Raw genomic sequence first — 14,124 nt, 5'->3', positions numbered from 1 at the left:
TTTGTTCATATCCATTGGCTGAGGGAAAAAAATCTGAGTACCTGATGCATCTTTCAATGTGGAAATTATGCCAAATTACTTCTTTGAAAACCTGGGGTTAGAATTTCGCTCCCTTTAAATGAAAAATGCATTCTAAGGAAGTTCCAGTCTTCATTTGAGCATCACATTCAATCCCAAGCAAGTCCTCTCATTTACAATGCATATTATTCTCCGATGTAGAAGAGAACATGACTTAAATGCCACACGGTTATGCTATTTTGCTTCTTTAGTTGGTGAATTATTTATGAGTTCATGTTCCAATGTCAGATAGTTATACAACATACGTCGATTTTAGAATGCAACTACTTTGAAATCAAAGTTATATGGGCATCATATCTGCACAATGATGCTGTCTTTCACATTTTTTCTCGCTTTACAATCTTAGCTTGATCCCCACAAAAATTTATGCACACCTTGACAAAAGAAAATCATGTTTATGTAAAGTTTTACTTATAAAACTAGGAATAAGATAATTCAAAAAAAAAAATTACAAAAACCTGTTGGCTTAACGATTAATTTTTCCTCGATTCAATGGAAGAATCCAACAAAAATAAAACAATACATAGTGAGAACAGATTTAAAAAAACAAGGAAACAGTAAGCAGAGCAGCTTTACCAGCAACTGAAAGCATCTATTTATTCCTTTCGAAGATCTATCCCAGCCTTCTTAGCAACAGCATCCAATCCATTTTTCTCTATAGTCTTCAAAGCCTTGGTTGATAAACGCAGCTTTACATAGCGCTTACCAGCCTCCCACCAAACTTTCTTGTACTGTAGGTTTACAAACTGCAACTTTTTTGTTTTGTGGTTTGAGAAGGATACTTTGTTGGCCCTGTTTGCTTTCTTCCCAGTTAAGGGACAAACTCTCCCTGGAAAGATGAATCATATTATATACAGCAATTCATGTATCATCAATTCATTGTATTTGTCAGATAAAGGCAAACAAAATGGTTTAAGAAAATCATTAAGAAAACACAAAGCTAGATAGTGGATTTCACAACCATTGTAAATGCAGTCTCAGTGACTATTATTCGTACAATTTGCAACAAATATTATCACACCTTCATCAAATTGTTGTTTTTCAAAATAAACAAGAATTATCAGCAATATGGAAAGCAAATTGAGAACAACAAAGAAAGCAAACTTCACAGTTCCCAATAAACATACCAAGCTTGATAACATTATGAAACATACATTAATTGTCCAATACACTCAAAAAAGGAGGAACCATGTCAATCTTCCGAGCTTTTAATGCCCATCAATGATATTCAAAAACAACAATAACACTATATTAATAAGAATTGCTTATTAAACACCAGAACACTGCTCCCCTGAGAAGAGCCAAAAGGATGAGAAAGATAATGAATGCGAGTGAACTTGTAGAATTCATTTTCTTCATCACGCTTATCTAAATTTTATAACCATCCACATAACTTGAATTTCAGCTCTGGGATAATCTCTTAGCCTCTAATTAACCCCTACATAATGAAGGGTATCATACTAATCTATGTCTTAACAAAACACGTTGAAGAAATCTCTCAACAGTGAAAATCATGTAAATTTTGATAACTTCTCATGATTGGATTGGAAGGCATACCGATGAATTGCAAAGTGTTAACTCTTGTAAGAGTTTCGGCAAAGTCTTCCTTAAGATGTGCCCTCAAAAACAAAGTCAAGAGAACCAATAAACAAATATGCATGAGCAAAATCTAAAATCCTTCAACAGGTTCCATAAACCGATTAAGTTTACAACAGAGCTTCTATTTTCTCCTAAAATTCCTACTGAATCTGATGTATGCCCACTTAAAATTATCATAACCAAGTCCAAAAACTTCAGCTTCATGTTAAACTAAAAAGAACAAGCTTAAGTTTTTATAATCTCGAGAATACAAAACACAATTATTGCATTATTTCATCAATGATTTATTCTCAAAAGAGTAAAGACGAATGCATATTTAAACTTAAAAGAAATGGATACAAACAATAATATATGGAAACAAAAGGAAAGAAACCCAGAAACAGAGAATTACGTGCAACGGGTTGAAGAGCCGGAGCGAAAGGGGAGGAAACGGGATTGAGCTTTGCCACGTCAGGGTGGTTGTACGAAATTCTGATGCCACTCAATTGTGAAGTAAGGAAACCCAGGTCTGAAGAGAGTAAATTGGTTTTAGGAGAAAGATGTGGAGGGCGGCGAAAGCATAAGTTGGAAGTGTTAGCCAGCAACAGTCCCGGTGCTGCCATTGTTTCGAGTGGTGTTTTGGAGAAGACGAGGGAAAAGAGTGTGCGGCTGGATAATGATATCGATTTTCGAGTGAATTTCTTTTTCTTTCGTTTTTAATTTTCAAATTCTTTGAAAATTGTTACTTGCAGATTCAGTAGAACTTTTCACTTGGGCTTTGTGGGCTTTGGTCAATACTCTGCGGCAATTGATCAGGGTTTATAAATTTTAATATCCATTTTTTATTATTTATATTTTTTTATTTATAAATAATAAAAAATTTAATAATTTTTTATTATAATATTTATATACTAAAAGTAATCTAATTATTATATTTATTTTAAATATTAAAAAATTATTAAAATAATTTTAATTTCATTATAATTATATGATTATTTATTAAATTTTTTAATGATAAAAATGCTCTTATTTTTAATTAATATAAAAATTATTTGAAAATAATTATATTTAAAGATATTTTAATAAAATAATATACTAATATTTTTTATTATCTTTAATTAAATATAATAATTATTTATTTTTATCGAATTTTATCAAACATAATGATAATTTATATTCGATAATTTTTAAAATAATCTTTCAATTTTGATATTAAAACATTATCTTTCAATTTAAATTTTATTAAATTATCTAATTTAATATTATATATATATATATATATATATATATATATATTTTTTTTATTGTTATTAAACACTAAAAATATCTTTCAGATTTTTTTCATTACCATTTCAATGGTAGAATCGAAATCTGAAAACTGAAAATATATTTTCATAAAACAAAAAATCTCAATGAATAGGATAATTTATAAAATGAAAATTAATTAATTTAACCTTTTTTTTTTGTATTATTAGGATATAATAATTAAAGCGTTGAATTAATATTTGTTTTACTATTGTCTCTGACCTGAAGAACAACTTGTACATAAACATTGGCCAAGAAATTCCGTCAGACATCAAGGTACACAAAAGCAACTTTTATTAATAAATTAGAATATGCCAGTGTAAAAGATGTTACCACCACCAACCAAACTCAAGCTCAATATCATCGAACTTGTCGAGTTTGATACCCCTAGAGCCAAACCAAGCTTGTGCGTAACCAAACTCAAGCTTAGCTCTACTTTGGATTATAATATCTCATGTCTCCAAGTTTGCTATATTGAGGATATTATGGTAATTTCCAATAAGTTGTAAACATGATTTAAAGCATTGACTCTGTGAACAGACCAATAGTAAAAAATACATCATCTATCAAATACAAATGAATCTAAATTAAATCAACCTCACAAGTTCAGTTCATGTATGGAATGGACTGTCCATAACCTAAATCAAGCTACAACTGCAACAACTTACCTCACCTCACCTCCATTTTCATACACCATCCATCCATTGCCATCACCCATTTTTACATAGCCAAGCTCCAATTTGCCAGATGAAGCCTACCATCCCATTTGAAGGATTCAAAACCAAGCTATTCAAGTTGATTTTCCATAAAGACCATCTGGGAAAAGGGTCAAAATTTGGCATACTTCCAACGCATGAAATTACACCAACCAATTCTATCTCCTATCTGACTGCAATGTTCCCAAACAGTTTCATTTTGTAAACCTCTTCTTGTAAAGATCCAAAGGGACATATTCAACTGTCACAATCCGATCATCAAATAATCGTCCATGCAAACAATGTGCCGCTGTGCATGACGCTTCTGTTCTTCGATATTCCACAAATACACAGCCTTGCTCAAATATCCGTGCAAGATTATTATCCTGTTTCTCTTTGCCACCATTCTCAATTGAATCTGAGTGTGTTTCCACACTTCCATCAAATCCTGCAGAAGCTTCCTGCAAGTTTCTGTTGACTTCATCAAGATTCAATTCTTCTTCAGCTGACAATTTATTATCCAAACTGATGCCGTCCATTTCAATTCTACAAGCAACTTTGTCCTCATGACAGCATGTACCATCCTTCAAGGTGTTTGGTTGCTCAGCTTCTGGAGAAAGTGTTTTGGATAGGCTCTGCCGCATGAGGCCTTCAGCAGCCATGTTACTATCATGCCTATCCAGTGGGCATGGCTCATCCAGCACCACGCCACCAACTGGGTTATTATCACTAACTCTGTTGCCTTCCTCAACTTCCTTAACTTCTTTGGCATCAAGCGGAAACTCTAATCCCTTGATTTCTTCTGATTGATTGTCCATAGCTTCTTTTAAGCTTTCTGCTTTCACATTTCTTTCATTACACCTCAAGTTTTCTTCAATTCCTGCAGATGCCACATAGCCACCGACTTCACACATGTCTAGGTTGTCAACGTTACTATCTCCGTACTTGACAACATTAACAGATTTAACAGTACCAAACCTGCAGCATTAATTTACAAAAATAAATTCCATATCCATTAATTGGCTTATAGAACCGTGGACAAAAACTCAAATGGAAAAATGTCCTTCAACACACCTTGCACACTCTAATCGCACATCTTCCAGTACTTCTTCAACTTCCAAGTCAGACAAAGATGAAAGGCCTTCTTGATTGAACTAATTAGCATTGAAAAAATATACCAATTTTATTTGAAGAATATTGAGTAAATTAATCACGAAAGAAAATAGAATATCAGATTTGGGAAGAAACAAACAGTCAAAATAGTCAAAATAAACTACATAGATATCTGATAGCATACCACATTTTTAAGCTTCAGGACTTGAGTGGGCTTCTCAAGAAGTGGAACTGCATGCTCAGGGATCCCATAGAATGATGAGCTTCCATTATTTTCCTAGCACGTGTTGCTCCTTATAATTAGCACACATAACAAGAAATATAAAACAAATAATGAAAGAGAACTGACTGGCTAACTGCAGTCCCCAGTCAAAATTTATAAGAAAGGGTATTGAAAAAGTACCAAGGATGATCCATCTAGAATAGCTTGAACAACAGTTAGTACTTGACCTCCCAATTTCATGCCATTAAGACCCACACAAGCTTTCTGGGTAACTGATCGGTCCACATACTGTGTCATAGACCCCAACTCCCAAGGTCAGAAGAGAAAGGAGATTTATTGCAAAAGTTAAAAAGAGATTATGGAGAAGTGATAATTTATATAAAGACAGACAAACAAATAAATTCAAGGCTGACAGTAGATTTAACAGATTCCAGATCATATAACAGAAGCACTCAACCAGAATCAGATTACTTAGCTTAATGAGTTAATTGGCAAACAATCTCTCTCAGAAAGCCAAAGAACATCAAACGAGCACATAGACTACGCAGCAAATCAGTGTACAAAGTTGACACTTAGTTCTCTCCAATAATAGCAAATAACAAATTCAAAATAAGGCAGATCTGACCCCTCAAACTGTATGAACTAAATACAGGCGACCCTGGATGGTATAAAAAAGTACTATCTAAATGAGGATAAAACTCTCAAAATAACTTCACAAATTTTACCTGTTGTTGAATTCATTCTCAAAAAAAAAAAATATATAACACATAAGTACAAGCATGCTCTATTACCTCTAGAAAAGCACATGGTTCATCATGATCCTCATTGACCTCAAAGTGAAACGCTTTTAAAGGTCCAAAAGCAGAAGCAATCTCCATGATCTTGAAATTCATAAGTGCATCAACATTACCATTAAGGGATTAATAATAGAGATATGTTAACAAAAGGAGAAAAGGAGACAAAAAGGAGAGAACAGGAGAAAGTTTGAAGTGAGAGTATGAGGGAGCACAGTAATGGGAATGTAAGCCATTGTGAAGGCAATATCACTTAATAATTTTGAAATCATATTACCATTTTAGATGAAAAAGTCTTTGAAATTCCACCAATGAAGATCTGCACCAACAATGCAAAAGGACAAAAAAGTCAATAAAAGATGCTAAATATTTGATTTTCAACAGCATTTAACAAGTGGTACAGGTTCAGTCAGTGTCAGACAACATAGTACATATTTGCTTCTTATCAAAATTCCAATCCAAGAAAGTGCAATGCATCAATAATATCTCAGAAACTATAGTGAGTTAATAGTACTTGGTGACCTATATATATCTGGGAGACAAATGAATTAAACCAGGAGCATGTCCCACTCCCACCTTCACATAAGAAGGAAAGTGTTAGGCACCATCATAGAGGCGCTTTCGGAACAATTTGCAAAACTGGGATGATTTAAGAAATTAATATTTATTTGTAAGTGATTTGAAAATTTAATAAAGGTTAGGATTTAATAATTATACATTAGGTTAAGGATTATGTTAGGTTCTACCTGCAATTCTCAACCAAAAACAGCAAGAACACAATCCAACCACAACCAAACACACACAAAACAGAGGAAAATGATGCATAAAGATCTGATTCTATTTATATTACTTAGCAGGACAACAATTTAGACATTCAGTACTACAATCAGTCTACTACTCACTACCCAAAGCAGTCAACAAATGGATAATTCCAACCATTCTATATGTTGGAGCTCGCCATTTCTAGCTATTCCAGAGGCTTGAACTCTCCCTAATTTGTGTAGCTTTTGAAAGGCTAGAATCTCTCCCTCAATCAGCCAAACGTTGCCTAAACAAAACCCAATTTCTTTACTTCCTTTCTCTCCTTCCCCAATCTCTCTTTTATGCTGGCTCATTTCATATCTACCCATACATGTTTCATAACTGCCCAATCTCATTTCATAACAACCCATACCTACCATTCATGTTCCATAATAGTTGAATCCCATTTCGTAGCTACCATACAGACTACACATGTTTCATAACTGTTCAATCCCATTTCACAACTGCGCACACATATTTCACCTAAAAACTTTTTCCTAACAGATTACCAATTATGATTAAGAGTCCAACTCAAGTTAGGATTTGAAGTGAATAAATAGTAGGGTTTAGGGATGATTAGAATGACATTTTGAGAATCCAATTCAGAGTAAGTATCCAATTTTAAAAATCAAAAATTTTTTTCTTCACAAGCAGAACAAACTGAGAAAGTATTGTTCAAAGAAACAAAATAGACAATGTTGTACCACTGATATATTAGATATGAGTGTGGAAAAGAGAAAAAAAATAGTACAATGAATCTTAACTCTTCATATATGAAAAGGAAATACTACAATAAGCTTAAATCTTCATTAATGCCTAAGGAATGATATTATCCCACCAACAGACAGTTTAACAACAAATAAGGAAAATAAATAAAACAAATTTATGATTATTGAGATTTAGGAACCTCCAACGCATAAACACAGTAAATACAAGTTCCAAACATCATGTCTAACTAATGCAACTCTAAATGCATACCTTGTGAGGTGAATCCTTCACAGTATCACTTATTGCATCAGCTGCAGCCGCTGCCACTGATTTCTCTTCACCATTCTGCACGAAAATAGCAACTGTCTGAAAACCTGCTACATGGATAGTAACCACAATATACCTCAGGAACTGCAAAGCAGCAGTTGAAAGTAGTAGTTGAATGAAATACTAATGGAATAGAAAAACCTAAACATAGCATATGAATCACTAAGGTTTAATGACAACTCATGAGAAATAGGTGTAAGAGTAAGTGAAATTTTGATCAATTATGAAGTCCATTAAATTTTCATTACATGGTCGAACAACCCATGCAAGGAAAATACCCTAAGGTCTGTTAACATTAAAGATAGTGGATAATAATATTACATAAATATTCAGCTAGCTGTCCAGTGACAAGGATAAGGAGAAGACCCTATTTTTTGAATTTGGATGACTTCCATGAGCTTATTATAAACCCATTCGTTATGTTAAGATAAACAATCTGAAGGAAACCATCATTAAGTGAAAATATGAAACAGGAAATAGTTTCCCTCCAGACCTCAAAGAGCTCCCCCATTACAGAATTTTTTCCTCTTTATCTTTTTTCATATAAGGTGGTAATTTTATGCAAATGCACTAAGGATAAAAACTGTGTTATGTTGCCTTCAGACAAGAGATTCACACACAGAAACAACATCCTTAGAAAACCTAATAAAAAGATTTCTAAGGGTTAGGGTTCAAAAAAGTTGGTGCACCCGCGTGCAAGTGTCAACAGGTTAAATAATCAACACAAAATAGTAATTGTTATATCTGTTCATCATACATTGAACTACATAATAAAAAACTTGGTATTCAGACAACAACCAAAGAATCAACAGTTATCATAAAACATCTCAAGATCAATTTAAAAGTTCAACATCAAATAAAGCAGATACTGTACCACATATCATTAGAAAAAGTTACTGTAGAACAGCCTACATCAATGACCCAAAACCATTGCTAGAATATAAGCTTGAAGTGCATCAAATTTGTCATTACACCAGGGAATCTTCTTATTTAGGAGACAGCTTCGTCACCATCCAGACGTGAAATACAACACACCCAACATAAACACCCTATTTAAGAGATTCCAACATGCCAGTCAGAAATATCTCACGTAGCGGGGAAAACAGATATTCTATGTGCAGTAGAAAGCTAACTAAGCTACCAGCATGAACCCAGCTTGAAGTTTAATAATCAATCAAGATTTGCTTCTAAAGTACAAAGAAATCACTACAAAAACTAAGAATCTCAGTCAGAATTACAAGTCATTCCCCTAAATTTGAGGACTATAAGCCACTTCCATATTCTGCAATTTCAAAAATGTAAGGGCATGGACTCAAAGTTTTGGATGGAAATCCATTATCCAAGAAACCAAGAGTGTTTAGAACAAAATGAAGTCTGTAAGTTTCAATGTACATTTTGCTTTCAACTTTCAAAATGCCAAAGTTGTCCTAGCACAACAAGGACTTCTAGAAGAGGGTGTTCAAGCATGTGGTTAGACTTCTACAATGATTATAACATTTTTAAGATCCAATCAGTCAAAGCCTCAAAATCACTCCTAAAGACTTTAACAAGAAGTCTCAAAAAACAATTGTCATTATATCCTTTTTATCAATTAATCCTATCAGATGCATATTATATCTCTCAATTTTTATTTAAATTTAGGTATTGCCAACAATCTTTTGGAAACAGTTTATATCCAGCTCCAACCTAAAAGAAACTATGTGATTCAATCAAATCATATCATAGACCACTTGATGTAGGGCAACCTAGAGAAAACAAGGATCTACTAATCTCTACAATTTGTTTTTATTTTTCTTTCTAAGTTTACATAAAAGAAGACTTGTTTATGTTGTTCCTCTTTTCTATTAGGAGGAGATTTTATTTCCTCTGATTAATTAATTTTATTTAGTAGCTATATTTCTTATGTTATTCTGATTTAGCCCTATGAAATAAGACCAAAGTTACTATTGGAGGATGACTTGAAAATATGAATTGATAATAAAGATGTTTTTCCCCCAATTCTACCTATTCCCCATTCTATTCTTCTATTACTTCTCCCCTTTCTTGCTTCTCTCCTTCAAATCTATCATTTCTATTACTTCTTCCTTTTCTTGCTTTACCCCTTTCCTAGTTCACATCATTTGTTACAAAGCCTAATCTTCATTCATGTCACCTGAAACAAAAAAAAAAAAAAAAAATCAAACACATTGACTTTCTATAAAATGCAACTTCTCAACTTAATTCAGAATGCAGTTTCTAGATTTTACATGAAGTAATCCCTTTCATATGACCATTCAAGATCAGCTTTAGTGTTCTCTTGTTTGTTAGGAACATTCACCTGATTGCACTGCTGCTCCAGTCTACTTGCTTCTTGGCGGAGGAGAATAACTTAAATCTTGGCAGGTAAACTAGAGCAGTAACTCAATCTGATGGATGTTGACAATACAAGAAAACACCAAAGTTGATGTTGAATGGTCATTTGAAAGAGATTACTTCCTTTGTGAAAAATCTTGAATTTGCATTTTGAATTAAGTTGAGAAAGCTGCATTTAATAGAAAGTCGAGAGGATTGAACTTAGAACGGAATAGAATTAGGCTTTGATACCAAATGATAACGATCATGCAAGGGACATAAAATCTTGGTAAGGACCTACTCAAAATGTCTGTGACAGTATTATCCACAACTGTAATTAACACCAAAAACGCCGATTAACAATGTGACAAAACCCAATTTTAGCTAGATCACTTCCACAGGTGAGCGAAAATCTGTAAAGTTCCCCTGCCCCCTAACCAAAAAAAGAGAGAGAGAGAGAGAGAGAGAGAGAGCAACTTCTTGATGAATTCAAAGAGATAACGGGTAATTGTATGTGCAATAACTACAAGCAGTCAAACAGAGAACTACAAAGGAAAAAAAAAAAAAGGTGACAACTTAAATCAATCAATCAATCACCATATAGCTCCCCCTAATATAGTTACATGTAAAATGTAATCAAATTCAATATTGCACAAAAATAAGTCAATATGTATCTTGCTTCTTGTCAAACAAAAGAAAAGAAAGAAGAAAATAGGTATCGAGCCAATAAGACTAATATAAAAAGAAAGAGTAATATGTTGAAAAAATCATCATTCTTACTGCAACTTCAACAAAGTCTTTGGGGCGCCTGATTTTGAGTATGGAGCCAAAGAAAGAAATGCCATCACAAGAAAGTGCTGCAGTAGCATCCTCTGGTGTAAGAAATTCTATAACAGCTTGGCCTTTGTCTTTCTGTATCTGCATTGAAAAGATTGTGAGCCAAATCAGATTGGAATGTGTAATAATGTACATTACAAAAATAACAAGTACATCCCTGAATAATATATTTGACACTTACAACACAGCTAATACAAGGTTGGGATCCACGAATCTGATCAGCACCAGATGAAAGCAAGAAATTATTAAGAAATTCGATCACAGCTTTCTCCGAGACTGAAGCTGGTACATTATCTACATAAAGGCTCCTCAAAGGCTTTGTAGCCTGTGTCAGCTGATGAGAGTAAATGGAGATATTTTGCCTTGTCAAAGAAGCAGAAACTGAAGCCACATCAAGAGGCTTCACTTCACTTGAAGTGAGAGAAGTAGCTCTAACCAATTCATCTGCGTTCACTGATGCATTTTGGTTTGACATTTGGAAAGTGGATGGAACTGGATCAGAAACAGTGTTTGAATCTGATGGTGCAACATCCCACTTGGCACTTTTCTTTTCTGGGGAGTGACTAACGGGGGAGGGAGTCTTAACAGCAGCGTCAGTTCTTCTCTTCCTTGGCGAATAACCACCAAGGCCACTTGTGGATCCACCATGCCACCTACTATAGTGATTATTTGAACCATTACTGGTTCCTCTGCTCCTGTCAATATCAGAATGATGTCTTCCAGACCTGCCTTTAGAAGAATGTGCAAACAGTTCTTCATGCTCTCGTCCATGATATGATGTATGTCGATGTGCCTTTGGTGAGACAGAAATGGACAACCTTCTATTCCTTTCCTCACGCTCTCGACTCCTTGATCGCATCCTTTTCAACCTTGATTCCCCATAATGAGATTTTTGAGATTCTTTCCTTTCCCTTCTCTCTGAAATCTCTGAATCACGCCGCTTACCTAGATCATGTTTCTTCACAGCATTTCCATCTCCATTTTTCTCATCATTTCCACTCCGATGTTTTCTCTTGCTTTCTCTTTCAGACTTCTCTCCACTTCTGCCCTCATGTCTATCTTTCCCAGTTAAATCTCTTGAATGCTTCTTTACAGCTACATCTTTGGAATTTTCACTCGGCCACTCATAATTTTTTCCCAGGCCAAGAATTTGTTTGTCAACCTTGCCTTTATCTTTGGTGAATTTCTCTTTCATTTCAGCCTTCAGCTTGATTTCTGATCTACAACTTTCTCCAGTATTGTTTTCTTTTGCTAGACTTCCATCCTTCAGTCTGATTTCGGATCGAAGAACTTCTCTATGTTTATGTTTGGGTAAACTGTCATCCCTAATTTTTTTTTCTGATTCACGGCGTTCTCTGTCTCTCCTCACTGAGTTGCTACCATTAGGGGGAATGGTATCTTCTTTTCCCTGGGAATCGAGCTTCACAACTCCCTCTGAGAAGTGTTTGTCAACACCATCAGAAGAATCTATATTGTGTTTGTGATGCCTTTCAGATTCGCGATGATCAGAAACATTCTCAATAGTGCAATCCCCTGATTTATTCTCAGATCCCCTAGCTGCCTCTTTGATTTCTTCAGGTGATTTCTTGTTTTTCCTTCTAATTATTATCTCATGAAAACTGAGAGGCCTTGTTCGAGCAGCAGTTCCATCATTGCAGTTATCTAAGGAAAGGTCACTGCTTCCATACTTTTCTTTTTTCTGACCAGATCTGCTCATCTTGGCCAGTGCACCAACTAATAATAGTCAAGCATAGAAGGCACTATAGACAAAAGTGAAAGAAGACAGTTTAACACAGAGATTTGCCAATAAAGCCTTGAATTTTTACTAAGTGCCTCTGTCCGAATATCACTGCATCCAAGGGACTAGAGAGGTGATCTTGGTCACAGTATCAATCAATTTACCAAGTGTTCTATCCGTTTTTAACAATTTTGCAGCCTGTCTGTAATTAAGATAGTCAAAACATTGAAAACAGACAGGCAGGAAAAGGGCCAGATCATAATCTTAAACACCATAATAACAGTCTGAAATAATAATATAGTTATTGTCAGAATGTCAAACTAGCCAGTACAACTTTCACAGTCAATCATAACAAATTCAGGACAGCAAACAATTCAATTAGGCAGAAATCACAGGTGCAAAATAAAAATATATAATAGCCCACTACACTCCTATTATGTATTAGTTTCGTGGTCATTGTATCAAAATTATGAAAATCTCAATAAATTGATAGTTTCAAAAATCCCCACAATCCATATTACCTTTTATACTAAAAATTATTAGCTAAATGACTACATCCACTGATAAACTACATATTATAAGTTACAAACTAACATTCTTGTTAACAAACTTATCAATTTTTCAATACAAGGGAATCATACAACTCACCCAGGAAAAACTAAATATGATGCGCAAAACTAAATCATTAACTTTAAATTTTACTTCTACTCAATACCCCAGAGAAAACATTTTTTTTTTCTCTTATACTTTATTTTCCTTCATTTCCAGGAAACCAACCAGAAAGCCAACAAAGAAGATGAAGAAGAAGATTTCAGCAGATGAACAAATTCCAATAAAAAACCCTAAATGTCACTCATCACAAAAAATCAGCAGATATAAATTGATAATTTTTTACACAGATGTATTTAAGAAGAAGGAATTGAATATAATTAGTGAAAGAGTTACCGGAAGTAAAGAAGTACCTGGGAAATGCCAGTGAAGGGCTGAAAGCACAGACGAAACCTAAAACTGCAAAAATCAGATATGTGCTACAACAAAAGCTCTGTGCTATTGTTACCTGTTGGTCACTTGTGTAGATATTTCGCACTCGGCTGCTTGACACGTCATACGCTTTTACGAACACCGTCCATTTTTTTCTTATAAAGAATATTGAATAGTGTATAAAAATAAAAAAAAAGGAATTTTCCCTCGCCTGAACGTAAGCGAAAGACAAATTTGTTTTAAAAATAGTAATAAAGACTTTAAAGTTTTGAGTAAGGAGCACATCAATAATTTAATGACTTGACTGGAATTAGAAGTCCAGCACTCCGGGTCAATTGAGACAGAAATAGAACCAAAAAAAAGAAGAAATTGTATAAATATTTTTTTATGGTAAAGCGCTTCGAGGAAAATCTTAGACAATGATCAATTCATAGAATTTTTCACGATCGTAACCTCCATGTTTACTGAGATCGATTATTTATCTTAAAATAGTTTTAGTAAGAGTTATTAATGTTCCAATTGCAACATTCCAAATTACTATGCAAATTTATGACAGATATATTATATGAATCAATAAAACTATTTATATATATTTTAATACATAAATATATTCAC

The 14,124-nt window shown here is 33.9% G+C and overlaps 2 protein-coding genes across 4 annotated transcripts; both read right to left on the bottom strand.

Moving 5' to 3' along the window:
- Window positions 1–541: 541 nt before the first annotated feature.
- Window positions 542–2,417, bottom strand: LOC123221280 (50S ribosomal protein L28, chloroplastic). The gene is made up of 2 exons (XM_044644079.1): window positions 2,069–2,417; window positions 542–907 (listed from the first exon to the last, which is right to left on the bottom strand). Exons 1-2 carry the CDS (start codon window positions 2,277–2,279, stop codon window positions 675–677), a joined length of 444 nt encoding a protein of 147 aa, XP_044500014.1. The 5' UTR covers window positions 2,280–2,417; the 3' UTR covers window positions 542–674.
- Window positions 2,418–3,418: 1,001 nt separating this feature from the next.
- LOC123221109 lies at window positions 3,419–13,643 on the bottom strand. 3 transcript variants are annotated; one of them, XM_044643814.1, is made up of 10 exons: window positions 13,491–13,643; window positions 10,972–12,550; window positions 10,734–10,871; window positions 7,566–7,640; window positions 6,064–6,105; window positions 5,784–5,873; window positions 5,173–5,280; window positions 4,954–5,046; window positions 4,731–4,810; window positions 3,419–4,634 (listed from the first exon to the last, which is right to left on the bottom strand). In XM_044643814.1, the coding sequence occupies exons 2-10, from the start codon at window positions 12,505–12,507 to the stop codon at window positions 3,872–3,874; spliced, it is 2,925 nt and encodes a 974-aa protein (XP_044499749.1). In that variant the 5' UTR covers window positions 12,508–12,550; window positions 13,491–13,643; the 3' UTR covers window positions 3,419–3,871. The 3 variants fall into 3 exon arrangements, with proteins under 3 accessions (XP_044499749.1, XP_044499747.1, XP_044499748.1); XM_044643812.1 differs by having other exon boundaries at window positions 10,972–12,730; window positions 13,491–13,636; XM_044643813.1 differs by having other exon boundaries at window positions 10,972–12,726; window positions 13,491–13,629.
- Between the last annotated feature and the right edge of the window lie 481 nt (window positions 13,644–14,124).

Source organism: Mangifera indica, chromosome 7, assembly GCF_011075055.1.
Source record: "Mangifera indica cultivar Alphonso chromosome 7, CATAS_Mindica_2.1, whole genome shotgun sequence".
Taxonomy (NCBI): Eukaryota; Viridiplantae; Streptophyta; class Magnoliopsida; order Sapindales; family Anacardiaceae; genus Mangifera; species Mangifera indica.
Note: the sequence above shows the minus strand (reverse complement) of the source record. Positions and strands in the feature narration are given on the sequence as shown.

What these genes read in the sequence shown, in the direction of transcription:
- LOC123221280 (XM_044644079.1), bottom strand. Translation starts at nt 2,279, where the DNA reads ATGGCAGCACCGGGACTGTTGCTGGCTAACACTTCCAACTTATGCTTT. An exon ending in GGCTCTTCAACCCGTTGCAC is followed by an intron (nt 908 to 2,068) that starts GTAATTCTCTGT and finishes TCATCTTTCCAG; the next exon opens with GGAGAGTTTGTCCCTTAACT.
- LOC123221109 (XM_044643814.1), bottom strand. Translation starts at nt 12,507, where the DNA reads ATGAGCAGATCTGGTCAGAAAAAAGAAAAGTATGGAAGCAGTGACCTT. An exon ending in AACCTTGTATTAGCTGTGTT is followed by an intron (nt 10,872 to 10,971) that starts GTAAGTGTCAAA and finishes TTTTCAATGCAG; the next exon opens with ATACAGAAAGACAAAGGCCA. An exon ending in GTGCGATTAGAGTGTGCAAG is followed by an intron (nt 4,635 to 4,730) that starts GTGTGTTGAAGG and finishes TTAATGCTGCAG; the next exon opens with GTTTGGTACTGTTAAATCTG.